The sequence below is a fragment of the Xenopus laevis genome, chromosome 8S (assembly GCF_017654675.1).
Source record: "Xenopus laevis strain J_2021 chromosome 8S, Xenopus_laevis_v10.1, whole genome shotgun sequence".
Classification (NCBI taxonomy): Eukaryota; Metazoa; Chordata; class Amphibia; order Anura; family Pipidae; genus Xenopus; species Xenopus laevis.
In genome coordinates, this window is record NC_054386.1 from 4,423,730 (window position 1) to 4,438,384 (window position 14,655).

The 14,655-nt window shown below is 38.1% G+C and overlaps 1 protein-coding gene across 11 annotated transcripts in view; it reads left to right on the forward strand.

Annotated features, from left to right (window-relative positions):
• The window catches only part of pcnx1.S (pecanex 1 S homeolog), a 75,910-nt gene that overhangs the window by 35,410 nt on the left and 25,845 nt on the right, over nt 1–14,655 (forward strand). For 9 of the 11 annotated variants that reach the window (XM_041574900.1, XM_041574902.1, XM_041574903.1 and 6 more), the window contains 12 exons: nt 1,312–1,405; nt 2,808–2,865; nt 3,718–3,935; nt 5,524–5,677; nt 6,679–6,711; nt 6,964–7,135; nt 8,585–8,695; nt 10,246–10,337; nt 10,484–10,593; nt 11,034–11,139; nt 12,496–12,588; nt 14,324–14,474. In XM_041574900.1, coding sequence (XP_041430834.1) covers nt 1,312–1,405; nt 2,808–2,865; nt 3,718–3,935; nt 5,524–5,677; nt 6,679–6,711; nt 6,964–7,135; nt 8,585–8,695; nt 10,246–10,337; nt 10,484–10,593; nt 11,034–11,139; nt 12,496–12,588; nt 14,324–14,474 — 1,392 coding nt within the window. The remainder of the gene's footprint in view (nt 1–1,311; nt 1,406–2,807; nt 2,866–3,717; nt 3,936–5,523; nt 5,678–6,678; nt 6,712–6,963; nt 7,136–8,584; nt 8,696–10,245; nt 10,338–10,483; nt 10,594–11,033; nt 11,140–12,495; nt 12,589–14,323; nt 14,475–14,655) is intronic. The other 2 variants (XM_041574901.1, XM_018232241.2) reach the window with 1 other exon arrangement.

A 14,655-nucleotide genomic window follows, 5' to 3' on the forward strand; every position in this document is an offset into this window, starting at 1 on the left:
CTGCTAAAATAATGTCACCTCTAAATGAAGCTCAACCAGGTATCATTTGGGGTGGCTGAAAAATCTTGTCTGCCTGAGGGTCTATCAGACAGTGGGTTTGACCTGTAAAGTGCAGTATGTTTATTAGCCTGGAAACCCAACAATCCTATTTGCCCAATTTGGTGAAACCCTTCACCAAATGAGTGAATGTTGACATGTACGGCTAGTTTAGATGTTCAGAACAAATATAAGTGCCATTGATATCATCGAAAGATTAAACCTGAAGTAAGTAAGGTACAAAAATTCAAACTGCACATCTGTTCAAATTTAAGAAGGGCTTTTCAACTTTAACTAAGCCTGAACATTAAGTCTCAGTATATACTATTTGTAAGCATGATTTACTTCACATTCATTTCTTGCCTCAACAAGTACAGGTATAGGATCCCTTATCCGGAAACCCGATATCCAGAAAGCTCAGAATTACGGAATGGTTGTCTCCCATAGACTCCATTTTATCCAAATATTCCAAATTTTTCAAAATGATTTCCTTTTTCTGTATAATTATAAAATAGTAGCTTGCACTTGATCACAACTAAGATATAATTAATCCTTATTGGAAGCAAAACCAGTCTATTGGGTTTATTTAATGTTTAAATGGATTTCTAGTAGACTTAAGGCATGTAGACCCAAATTACGGAAAGATCCGTTATCCGGAATACCCCAGGTCCTGAGCATTCTGGATAACAGGTCCCATACCTGTACTATAGTTGCAGCAGAACAGGAATATAAAAGTTTTGGCTTAAAGATTAACGGGATTCCAGATAACCGATCCAATACCTGTACTTTGTTTTTCATACTTGACTGTCTTGAAAGTTTCAGGTTTAATTTTATTTCTTTACTAGCCTGCACTCCTCCATATGGCCACTTTCAGTAAGGGGATAGTTTGAACTTCACAGGGCCTAGAGTGCATATTTTATAAAAGAAATAAAATATAAACTCTACCTAAAAATATATTAATGTAAGCTCTATTTTTATGCCATTGTTGCATATATAAATTTTTTAATATAAATTAAACAATCAAGTAGCCTGGTAATGGAATCCGTAGCCTATAGACTCTAGACTAGACTCAAAATCTGGGCTCCAAAAATACAACACACACACTTTTTTTTAAGCAAATTTCTGAGCGAAATAAGAAGCAACGATAACTGCGCAGAACAGTGTGTGAAGTTGGTGCGACCAGTAAAAATGTTGTTTATGTTTGAATTTAAGAATAATAAGCATTTGCAGATTTCTGGCTAATTTTTGTATTCATTTTTTTTGTTCTTTCTCCAGGTAAATTTACCCCATCTCTGTATGAGACCGGTGGTTGCGACATGTCACTTGTAAACTTTGAGCCAGCTGCACGAAGAACGTCTAATAATCTTTGGTTGGTTTTACTTTCCTTCTGCTCTCCGATTGAGTGTTTAATAGCTGCTAGAATTGCAACTCTCTTTGTATATGAGTGTGATTGCTTCCATGTACTTAATGGGGTTGTTCACCTTTGAGACGCCCATTTGAAAGCTGCAAAGAATCAGAAGAAAAAGACAAAAAACTATAAAACTAAAAAATAAATAATGAAAACCAATTGAAACGTTGCTTAGAATTGGTATTTCTTTAACATACTAAAAGTTACTTTAAAGGTGAACCACTCCTTTAAAGGTCACTTTGTTTTCTAATAGACAGAAGAACAAAATTAGGGGCAGATTTACTAAAGGGCGAAGTGGCTAACGCTGGTGAAGATTCGCCAGCGTTACAGTTTTCAGGGACTTCGCCAATTTACTAACGGGCGCTGGCATCACAAGTAGAACAATGAATGCAGCAATCTTGATTGGTTGCCATGGTTTACTGCCCTTGAGCAAATTTGCCCAGTGTTGATAAATAACCCCCATTGTGTGAAGGGGCCTTACTGTTAAAGAGATACACGCTTTTGCTAAAAACAGTCTAGCTGCACCAATTATGTAATACATTCTTGCATGCCACGTCTTATTTGCCTTTAAGTTTTAGGCTGAAAGTTTGTCTGTTCTTTGGCTTAAAGAAGAACTAAACCCTAAAAAGGAACATGGCCAAAAATGCCATATTTTATATACTGAACTTATTGCATCAGGCTTTCAGCTTGTCAATAGCAGCAATGATCCAGGACTTCAAACTTGTCACAGGGGGTCACCATCTTGGAAAGTGTCTGTGACACTCACATGCTCAGTGGGCTCTGATTGGCTGTTGAGAAGCTAAGCTTAGGGCTCGTCACTAATTATCCAGCAGAAAATGAGCTTCCCTGGCTGTAATATAAGCTGATGCTACAGGTTTGCTGATTATTCAATTCTGATGCTAATTGCACTGGTTTCTGTGCTGCCATGTAGTAATTATGTGTATTAATTACTAATCAGCCTTATATTGTGACATTTCTATTCTATGTGTACTGTATATTGTGAGTGGGTCCCTAAGCTCAGTAAGTGACAGCAGCACAGAGCATGTGCAGTGAATCAGCAGAAAAGAAGATGGGGAGCTACTGGGGCATCTTTGGAGACACAGATCTTTACTGCTAAAGGGCTGTGGTTGCCTTGGGCTGGTACAGAAGCACAAAACATCATGTACAACATTTCTAGCTACTTCTTTAGTTATGCTTTAGTTCTCCTATAAGTACTAAGCAAACTTTTGAACTAAAAGGGCATTGAATATAAATATTCACTTGAAAATAGTTTTTTTTTTTTTTTTTTTTAAATCATGTCGTTCGCTAATCTAACTTTACGGAGTTCATCAAATTAATGTTGTAATTACTTCTTTTGCGGCAGTGACACGGATTCCCATGTATCAAGTTCTACCTCAGTTCGTTTCTACCCACATGATCTAGTAAGACTTTTTCCCTTATTTTTTATAAAATTATATTTGTCAGACTGAAACTAATGAATAGAAGACCTGTAGATGGAGTTGTTAGTATTGTTAGGAAAATTTATTTCTCTGCAATATTGATTTATTCTTATTTGTACTTTCAAGCAAAATGAAACAAACTTTTCCTTTATTTTTTTTCTTTGGAACTTAATTTTAAAGGAAAAACCTTTTATAGTTACTGTATATGGTTTGTGGCAAACAAAATGCTGCATTTTTAGATGATATTAAATTTCACAATATTTGTTTACTTATAGTCCTGTATTTATAATTATATTGCAACATACACCATTTAAATCTGAAAAAAAGTGGTAAAAACTATATCTAATGCAAAGCTATTAGGGATGCACCGAATCCAGGATTCGGTTCGGGATTCAGCCTTTTTCAGTAGGATTCAGCCAAATCCTTCTGCCTGGCCGAACAGAATCCGAATCCTAATTTGCATATGCAAATTAGGGACGGGGAGGGAAATTGTGTGACTTTTTGTCACAAAACTAGGAAGCAAAAAATGTTTTCCCATTCGGTTCGATATTCGGCGAATCTTTCGCGAAGGATTCGAGGGTTAGGCCGAATCCAAAATAGTGGATTTGGTGCATCCCTAAAAGCTATTAAACTTTAGGCCCACAGACTAAATATGCCCCTCCAGTGCATTATAATTATTTGCCCATTGCAATTAAAAACCCTTTTGCATTAAAACATAATTTAAATATGTTCCATCTTATAAAATATGAGATCTGTTGTAAATGGGGACATGTATTTGCTCTTTGTGAATAAACAAAATGCTTAGCTAAGTGTATCCCAATAACTCTCTGGTAGCTCTCTCTTCCCCAGATCCGATTAAACCGGCTGCTAACCATAGATACAGATCTATTAGAGCAGCAGGATATTGATCTAAGCCCTGACCTGCAGGACCAGATGCAACCACAGGAACAGGCTGCCCATAAAGTAAAACACTACTACCGGTTTTGGATTCTCCCAAAGCTGTGGGTTGGCATCAATTTTGACAGGCTTACTCTCTTAGCCTTGTTTGATAGGTAAGTACATCTTGAACTAATAACTGCGCAGTTAAGTGCAAGGGCAGACTAGCGTATTGAATGCTTGTCTCTGTCTGATGATTAATGAGGTGGAGAGTAGCGTATCCACTGAAATCTGTGGCTTACTGTAACTGCACTTAAAAGTACAGTCTCCCACACAAAGCCTGGACTGCAGCTTTCGGCATCTTAAGCCAACCATGGCCACCTCGGCCATTAAAAAAACTCTCTGACCTGATGTCCGGCCCTCAGTTTCCCTCTCATCAAGAGTTGTAAGGTAAAGTCCCTTGCCAACGTGTACAGTTCTACCGGTACCTCCAACTCCAGACACGCCTTTCAAGCCCAGTTTCATGCCCTTTCCCCTACAGTGATCATAATAGCTTTGGAGGAGGCCCTCTATTCCCCAACCCCAACCAAACTTGTGTCTAAACTTTATAGAGAGATTCTGGGGAAAATCAAACCACCCTTTGACCAAGCTTACCACCTGTGGGAACAGGCCATCCTGGGGCTTGATCACGAACAATGAGAGGAAGCCACAGACAATGCCTACACTTTCTTATCTCAAAGATAGACTCATACAGTATAAATTCCTCCACCAAATATACAGAACTCCCTTCAAACTGAAGAAATTTGGTAGGAGACAAGATGATCTCTGCCCATGTTGCAATTCTCCTGGTGCTAACTTTTTCCATATGGCCTGGTCCTGCCCCCCCCCCCCCATTCTAGATTTCTGGAAACCTTGGCAAATGAACCGAGTACCCCACAGATTGTGGACCCAGCATTATGCATGCTAGGGGTGATAGATGAGGTATTGCCCACTAACACAGCCAGGATCCGTTTATGTACACTCATGTTTTATGCCAAGAAAACAGTGGTTATGCAATGGATGGGGAGAAACCTCCCCCCCCTAGCCTTCTGGAGGAAGTTGATAGACAATGTCCTTTCCCTTACGAAACTAACCTATGAGGGACATAAATTTGTCAAGAATTGGGCAGACTGGTGCGTCCAGGATTCCCTGGATACCTAAACTACCTCCCTAAAGATAAGGCTACCTGACATATGCCACCAGCCCCGTGCATGTCTATACCAGTAATTGCAACCCTAAATGACTGTATTCTCCTCTCTGTATGTGGTTACCCTTGACCCGAAAAGAATCCAATGTCATTCTACCAGATATTGTATTGTACTTGTTTGTTTCTGTTGTTAAAATCCATAAAAAACCTTTAAAAAAAAAAAAGTACAGTCTCTGTGTGTGTCTATCTGCAGAGATTGCCTACATTTGGGTTTTTCAGGTTGATCTTCCCTCAGCTCTGTGTAGCTGCACACAGGCGGAGAGACTGTACTTTTAACATCCTAACACAAGACTCGCACAAATAGTTAAATGCTCTTGAAAAATATAGTATTCATTCACAATGTCAACATTTTACAGTGACGTTTTAGGTGCACCATGGCACCTTTATCAAGCCAAGGGCAAAAGGCTGTCAATATCACATCACATACTGTATGTTATGATGTCAGAAAGTTTTCTTCTTTCTAGTATAGTGTTTCAGTAAATGTGGGATCTAATGACACTTGCCTTTCATTTCTTTAGGAACCGTGAGGTCCTAGAAAATGTGTTGTCTGTCATTCTTGCCATTCTAGTTGCCTTTTTGGGCTCTGTTCTTCTCATAGAAGGCTTCTTTAAAGATATCTGGGTCTTCCAGTTTTGTCTTGTTATAGCCAGCTGTCAGTACTCTCTCCTTAAGGTAAGTATTTAATAGTCTAAAACTAGAGACAGATGTGTGTATGGAACCTGTTATTAAGAATGCCTTTCCGTAATTTGGATCTTCATACCTTAAGTCTGCTAGGAAATCATGTAAACATTAAATAAACCCAACAGGCTGGTTTTGTTTCTTATAAGGATTAATTATATTTTAGTTTAGATCGTGCACAATATACTGTTTTGTTATTACAGTGAAAAAGGAAATCACTTTAAAATAATTTGGATTATTTCGATAAAATGGAGTTTGCCTTTCCGTAATTCAGAGCTTTCTGGATAACAGGTTTTCAGATTACTGATCTGTGCATGTGTGAATAGTGTAGCATTTCAAATTTCCATCTTAATTCTCTGACTTTAATGGGCAGATTTATCAAGGGTCGAATTTCGAATTCAAAACAACTTCGAATAAATTCGAAATAAAACACACCAGCCGAAATTTATTTTTAAAAAATTGAATGCGGGTGAATAGTCCGTATTCGTTTGAATTCGTCCGAATCGAAGTAATAGCGCATTCGATTAAATTAAAATAGAAGTTTTTCCCAACAAAAACTTAGATTTTTTTGACTCCAAATAGTTTCTAGGTCTCATAGATAGGCGAAAATAGCAATTCGACAGGTTGAAGATGGCAGATATTCTAAATCAAATTTTTATAGAGACAGTACATGATAAATTTCGATATTCAATTTTCTAATTTTTTTTCAAATTCAAATCCATTTGGAATATTCCAAAGTCTAAGTACACAAAAATGACATTGAAATTCAAATTTTTTTAATTCGAATTTTCACTTTGGCCTTTCAAAAATCTCCCCCTAAATATGATGGTTAATACAGCTGTTTTCTCTTTGTGACATAGTAGTAGAATACAAGTTACTGTATGTCCTGTCTATTGATTTGGTAGAATTTAACAAACTCCGATAATAGCCGATAATCTGTCAAATTGTCTATCCAGTAAATTAACTATTTTTTTTTTATTATTTTTTTTTTTTAGAGTGTTCAACCAGATTCTTCTTCCCCAAGACATGTAAGTGACTTTGTTATACTCACCATATTTGTGTTTTTTGTCAATGTTTTTACTTAGAAATTTGCTAGTTCTCTTGGTGCATTTGTCAACTGCTTATATCAGTTTGGCCATGTCTTTGAACATAGTGATGCTGCACACTACAGAATCCATTCTCTGGTTGAAGATGCCATCCACACATGTATTTAGATGGCCTTTATAAAAGTTAACACATTTTTTCCTTTAATCTATTTTTTCTTTTTTTTTAATTTCCAGGGCCATAATCGTATCATTGCCTATAGTAGGCCTGTTTACTTCTGTGCCTGTTGTAGCCTTATTTGGTTATTGGATTATGGAAGCAAAAACATGTCTACCACCAAATACAAATTATATGGAATGGCCTTCACCAATCCTCTGCTTCTAGTGTCAGCCAGGGACTTAGTCATTGGTGAGTTTCCTGTTTGTATCAGTTCTTACTTCTCTGATTATATACGATGAGTATAAAGTACCGATTCCTCTAAAGCAACATGACCTCTAAATAATCTTTGAATGAACCATAAAGGAAAAAATTTAATTGTTAAATGGAAAGACCCCCAAAAAAATTCTAATAAAATACACATTTATTAAAAAAATAAAGTGCTTTTAATGTATTTGTAATAACTATTGTTATTGAAAGCAGCATTAACTTGTTTGTTACTTTTTAAACAAGGTTGCAAAAGTCTTAGTTCCCCAGTAAAGTCAGGTCTGTTAATCAGCTGTGTTGTCTTAAATTGTTTCAACAGTCTGAGCCATCAGGGCAGAGAATAGAAAGGGACAGACAGTACTTTCAATAGCAATACATATACAAATAACTTAAAAACCATTGAAAATGTGTAATAAATGTATATTGCAAAGTTATTTGGAATTAGGTTTTCTTTTAATAGGCAAATAGTATTTTTATAATAATAGTTATCTCTTCTCGTAGTTATAGAATGTCTTATTCTTGGTAACGATCTACCTTGCAAGGACCAAACCTCGAGTAACTTTCCATGTTTATTTCATTTAGCTTTAAAAGTAACAAAAAATTTATATTTTATATGATTTAAACAATAGGCAAAAAGTAAGTTCCATGCAAGCCCGTTAAGTTACAAACATAGATACCGTATATATTCGAGTTTAAGCTGAGTTTTTCAGCATATGCTGAAAAACTCTACCTCGGCTTATACTCTGGTCAAGCGCAAAAACGGTCGGCACCTCCAATGGGAGCAGAAACCCTCAGTTTTTTGATTAAAACTTACCAGAAGCTGCTGCATTTCTCACCCTAGGCTTATACTCGAGTCAATAAGCTTTCCCAGTTTTTGGAGGTAAAATTAGGTACCTCGGCTTATACTCGGGACGGCTTATACTAGAGTATATATGGTAGTTCTTTCCTCCAGAAACTTTGTTTTTTTTTTTTCTACCATGAGATGAGTTCCCCAACCTTTATATTTACCTGTGAACCACATTCAAATATAAAAAGAGTCTAGGAGCAGCACAGGGGGTATCAAATAATGGTTGCAGTTAGTTATTTGGTAGGCTCTGGTTTTATCCAACCAAAACTTGCCTCCAAGCCAGTAATCAAAAAATAATCACCTGCTTTGAGACCACTGGGAGCAATATGTTGCTCACACACCACTAGTTGGGGGAACACTGGCATAAGGGGTATAGAGCACTCTATGTATTTAATTTTTTTGTTTTTAATTGTAAACTTATAAAACACACACAGGAGTCCGATTTCACTTTGAAATTCCATTGTGATTCCGTTGTGACTGGTGTGCCGTTTTGTTTGTGTTCAACAAATATGTTGAGTTTTTGAGTCTGTAAAAAGCTAGAATTCGCAATATTGTTTATTTTGAATTTTTCATTTAATTTTTCCTAGTCTTCACACTCTGTTTCCCGGTCGTGTTCTTTATTGGTCTCCTGCCTCAGGTGAACACATTCGTCATGTACCTGTGTGAGCAAATAGATATACATGTGTTTGGTGGAAATGGTGAGTGCTGATCCTTTCTGTCAAAAGTCAAAAATATTTTTATTAGGGATGCACCGAATCCACAATTTGGGATTCGGCCGAATACCAATCCGAATCCTAATTTGCATATGCAAATTACAGGTGGGAAGGGGAAAACATTTTTTACTTTCTTGTTTTGAGACGAAAAGTCATTTGATTTTCCTTCCCACTATGGTTGCCACCTTTTCTGTAAAAAAAATACCGGCCTTCCTATATATTTATCTTTTTTCCCTATTAATAACATTGGGATCAACCATCATTTTTACCGGCCAGGCCGGTAAAATACCGGCCGTGTGGCAACCCTACTTCCCACACCCACTTTATATATGCAAATTAAGATTTGGGTTTGGTACGGCCACACACATGGATTCGACTGAATCCTGCTGGAAAAGGCCGAATCCCGAACCGAATCCTGGATTCGGTGCATCCCTAATTTCTATGATCAAACTATAAGCTCATCTTTAGGAACTGTTCATTTTTACATTTTGAGTTTGATTTTGAAGTTTAAAGGGATACTGTCATGGGAAAAAATTTTTTTTTCAAAATGCATCAGTTAATTGTGCTGCTCCAGCAGAATTCTGCATTAAAATCCAATTCTCAAAAGAGCAAACAGATTTTTTTATATTTCATTTTGAAATCTGACATGGGGCCAGACATATTGTCAAATTCCCAGCTGCCCCAAGTCATGTGACTTGTGCTCTGATAAACTTCAATCACTGTTTACTGCTATACTGCAAGTTGGAGTGATATCACCCCCTCCCCAGCAGCCTAACAACAGAACAATGGGAAGGTAACCAGATAACAACTCCCTAACACACAGGGGCGTAACTATAGAGGAAGCAGACCCTGCGGTTGCAGGGGGGCCCAGTGAGACCCTAATTAATTAGCAATTTTAATATATCTTGGTAAAATAGGCCAACTTATAAATATTTTGGGGCCCTAAATTGAATTTACTATGGGTCCCAGTAACAACTAGTTACGCCACTGCTAACACAAGATAACAGCTGCCTGGTTGATGTAAGAACATCACTCAATAGAAAAAATCCATGTCCCACTGTGTTCTTTTCAGTTACATTGAGAAGGAAAAACGACAGACTACCAGAAAGTAATTCCATCCTAAAGTGCAGGCACAAGTCACATGACTTGAGGCAGCTGGGAAATTGTCAATATGTCTAGCCCCATGTCAGATTTCAAAATTGAATATAAAAAAATCTGTTTGCTCTTTTGAGAAATGGATTTCAGTGCAGAATTCTGCTGGAGAAGCACTATTAACTGATGCATTTTGAAAAAAACATGTTTTCCCATGACAGTATCCCTTTAACCTTGTATATTGTATGTTTTGGTAATATTCAAATGCTGTGGATTCCCAGAAACAATTTTCTCTTCTTTCAGGCTTGGTGTATTTTAGTGTGTACAGAATCCTGCCTATTCTATTGCATTTCTGCACAGTCACACATCACATAACTGTAGCTGCAACATATTTTTCATTAATGTATGAAACTAATGACGTGCGTATTTGTTTCTATCTTTAGCTACCACCAGCTTGCTTGCTGCAGTTTACAGCTTTATCCGTAGCATTGTGGCCATAGCTTTACTCTACGGACTGTGTTACATTGCTCTTAAGGTAAGTAATTGCTGTACCATTAGTCATTACCATGGGTGTTTCATATTTATTATCCATATGTTTATATAAGAGGAGCAAATTGAGTAGGGTGAGAAAGCCGTTGTTCCAAAACAATTCATGACCCTGCACTTTACTGTATTTTATAGGATCCATGGGATGTCCAACACATTCCTGTATTATTCTCCATTTTCTGTGGTGTTCTTGTGGCAGTTTCTTACCATCTCAGCCGACAGAGCAGCGACCCCTCAGTCCTCATGTAAGTGGAATGAAAAAGCAGCATTTGGTTGTCCGCAGTTGATAATTGGCATGTATATCATCGGAACCCATCTTTTGAAATAATTTCCAGTATCTCTGTTTTTATGCAAAATGTTTTTTTTTAAATATACACAATTTACATCAGTACACAGTTGCTCTCTGTAGCATCAGGCATCATTTCTGTTGTAAAATAATTTATACATGGTACAGTGGGGAAAAATTCCGGTGCAAATGCTAATAAATAGGCTTAGTGGTGTAAGAGGAAATATTAAAAGATTTTATTTTCAACTTTGCTGTCATATCCATGGCTGCCAGTTGCAATAATGTTTGAATAGTGGCCGATAACCCTGTTCTATAGCAAAGTTATTCCTCTGACACAATGTACAGCTTTAGTCGTTTGCAACACCACATTGATTAGGCATGTTATTTGCTTCTTCTTAGCTCACTGGTGCAATCAAAGATTTTTCCAAACAGTGAGGATACAAATCCTGAAGACCCGCTGTCCGAAGTGAAAGACCCTCTTCCAGAAAAACTGAGAAGCTCTGTTGTAAGTTATGACATATTTAGCTAATTTTTTTCTTCCTTCTGAAAAATGATGTGCTATTTGGTTGATAAAACAAAAAACAAAAACAGTTAACATATTTAAAGGAGAAGGAAACCCCCTGGGCGCAAAACCCCTCCCCCCCTCCCCTGTGTTGCCCCCCCTCCCTCCTCCCCCCTGGCCTACCTGTCCCACTGGGCAAATGCCCCTAACTTGTTACTCACCCCTCTGCGCAGGTCCAGTCCACGGAGTTCACAGTCGCCATCTTCTCCCAAGCGCGTCTTCTTCCTGCTTTGACCGGCGTCTTCTGGCACAGTACCGGTACGGATCTACTGCGCATGCTCCGAATGTCACGAAGTTTTCCGATTTCACTTTGTGACATTCGGCGCTTGTGCAGTAGATCCGTACCGGTACTGTGCCAGAAGACGCCGGTCAAAGCAGGAAGAAGACGCGCTTGGGAGAAGATGGCGACTGTGAACTCCGTAGACTGGACCTGCGCAGAGGGGTGAGTAACAAGTTAGGGGCATTTGCCCAGGGGGACAGGTAGGCCAGGGGGGGAGGAGGGAGGGGGGGCAACACAGGGGAGGGGGAGGGGTTTTGCACCCAGGGGGTTTCCTTCTCCTTTAAAGGTGGCCATACACGGATAGATCCGCTCGTTTGGCGATGTCGCCAAACGAGCGGATCTCCCTCCGATATGCCCACCTTGAGGTGGGCAATATCGGGCTGATCCGATCGTGGGCCCTAGGGCCCAACGATCGGATCCTAGCGTTCGCCAAACGGGCGGTCGGATCGCGGGACCGCATCAACGAACAGATGCGGCCGCGATCCGACGGGATTTTTAACCCCATCCGATCGAGATCTGGCCGACTTTCGGCCAGATCTCGATCGGGGAAGCCCGTCGGGGGCCCCCATACACGGGCCAATAAGCTGCCGACTTGGTCTGTCGGCAGCTTTTATCGGCCCGTGTATGGCCACCTTTAGATTGTAAGCTGTTGTAAAGGGGGCCATTGCTTAGCTCTTGCACTGGTTGCATATTTGTATGTAATCTGTATGTTTAATGTATAGAAGCTTCTGTTGTACAGCGCTGCGGAATATGTTGGTGCTTTATGAATGTTTAAGACACAATCTAACATGCTTATATGTATTATGAGTAAACCATGTCCATATATAGAGGTAAGTCGTTACTATCCTAAATGATTTCTCAAGATGTCCCGTATAGATTTTAAACTGGCTGTGAATTCTAACCATTTTCTTTTTTCCCTCTGCTCCCTTTTTTCCCACTTTTCAAAGCCGCAGGATTTACTATATATTTTTCATTCAACCGCTTTAAAATAATGAAATGTTTCTTTTGTTTTCCCTCAGAATGAACGGCTTCAGTCAGACGTAGTGGTCTGTGTAGTTATTGCAGTGTTGTACTTTGCTATCCATGTCAGCACTGTATTTACCGCATTACAGGTCAGTTTTTTCTCTTATTCTTTGATAAATGTACTTTATTTGCCGTTTTTAAAGGGGTGGTTCACTTTTGTTAATTTTTAGTATGTTACAGAATGTCCAATTCTAAGCAAATTTTCATTTGTTCATCATTTATTTGAATTATATGCCTTCTCACTATTTCAACACTTTCCAGCTTTCAAATGGGGGTCACTGACCCCATCTATAAAAACAAATGCTCTGTAAGCCTAGACATGTATTGTTATTGCTACCTTGTATTACGCATCTTTCTGTTTAGACTCATATTCCAGTCTCTGATTCAAATCCATGCATTTAATTTTTTATCATCTAAGGTTTTTGAGTTATTTAGCATTTTATTTAACAGCTCTCCAATTTGCATTTTCAGAGATCTGGTTACTTAAAATGCATTCAGAGAGCTGCTGAACAACATTTTACAGCATTACAAATTTGTCAAAGTACAGCAATTTCTTGCATTGGGGTAACCCACATAATTGGGGTATATGATCTGTTTTGTCCAGCCATTTATATTGATACTGTGTATTGGTTAACTGTATCCGTTATGCCCTTGGCATTTTATGCGCTGCTGTATAACATGGAAAGAAAGAAATTAAAAAAAGGACAATAAAACAATACTCTCCTTCTAAGCTAGTTAGCCTATCATATTTTGTATAATTATATTTTTATTATTTTAGTCAAAGTATTTTGCACTTTATAGTTTGTAAGATCCAACAAAATAGAATATAATCCTCATGGGATTCCTGCTGCAGGGCATATTTTATACTTCTAAAATTTGTAGCGAAATAAGGAGTTATTCAATTCATTGTCATGGTCACTTAAGTGCAACAATTTTTCATAAACTGGTCTGTCTTTTCATGACCCAAATACTATATAATGGGAAAAGTAACCTTTAAATATTTTAATTGTTCTGTGAAGTCTTAGCAACATATCAGTGGGTTTTTTTTAGTCTGTGTACACAGTCCAAATAAATATGGTTTAAGTGGGAGACTCAAACACTACTGAATGTTTGGATATTATAAAATGATTCTTTAAATATTAAATTTTTCTGTTCTACTGCTTTCCAATAGGGATGCACCGAATCCAGGATTAGTTTCCGGATTCAGCCAGGATTTGGTCTTTTTCAGCAGGATTCGGCTGAATCCTTGTGCCTGGCGGAACCAAATCCTAATTTGCATATGCAAATTGTGGGCAGGGCGGGATTTCACGTGACTTTTTATCACAAAACAAGGAAGTAAATCAATTTTTTTCCACGTTTTCCTTTCCCGCCCCTAATTTGCATATGCAAATTTGGATTTGCTTCAGTATTCGGCCTAACTTCCACAAAGGATTTGCCTAATACAAAATAGTGGATTCAGTGCATCCCTACTTTCCAACCTGGAATTTGAATCCAACAACAGGACAGCATTTTAATTCGTTTGGGAAGCTAGATTTGTGTTATAAATCTTCCAGTTGATTTGCTTTGCTGTTTTAATTGTCACTGAAAGCAGTGTGTGGTCACTGGAGGTCTACAAAACAAATATGAACAATTTCAAATCCGTATTACCCAAAAAAAATGGAGACCAAATGGTCATAGATTGAAAGTGTTGGTACTGAAAGGCATGAATGTAGAAGCTGTTGTTGGTCTTTGATAGGTAGCCTTTGCTTGTGGCTTGCATCAAGTTTAAGTTGGAGCAGAAGTTTCTTGTAAAATAACTTGATTATGTTGATTATTGCTTTACAGCCGGTTCTGAGCTACGTACTCTATGCACTAGTTGGTTCTGTTGGACTCCTTACTCACTACATTCTACCACAAGTACGGAAGCAGCTTCCTTGGCACTGCTTCTCCCACCCGCTGCTGAAAACAAAGGAATATTACCAATTTGAAGTCCGAAGTAAGTAGCTTTCATGATGACTCTAAACTTGCTCAGAATGGCAAACTTTAAACTAGAACGTTGCAAAATGTTTACAGTTAACAGACATCTTATATTTATTTATTTCTATAAATGAGCACTAGTTATATGTAATATTTTAAAATGGACTTTTGATTTGTATCCACAGAAGCAGATACCAAAG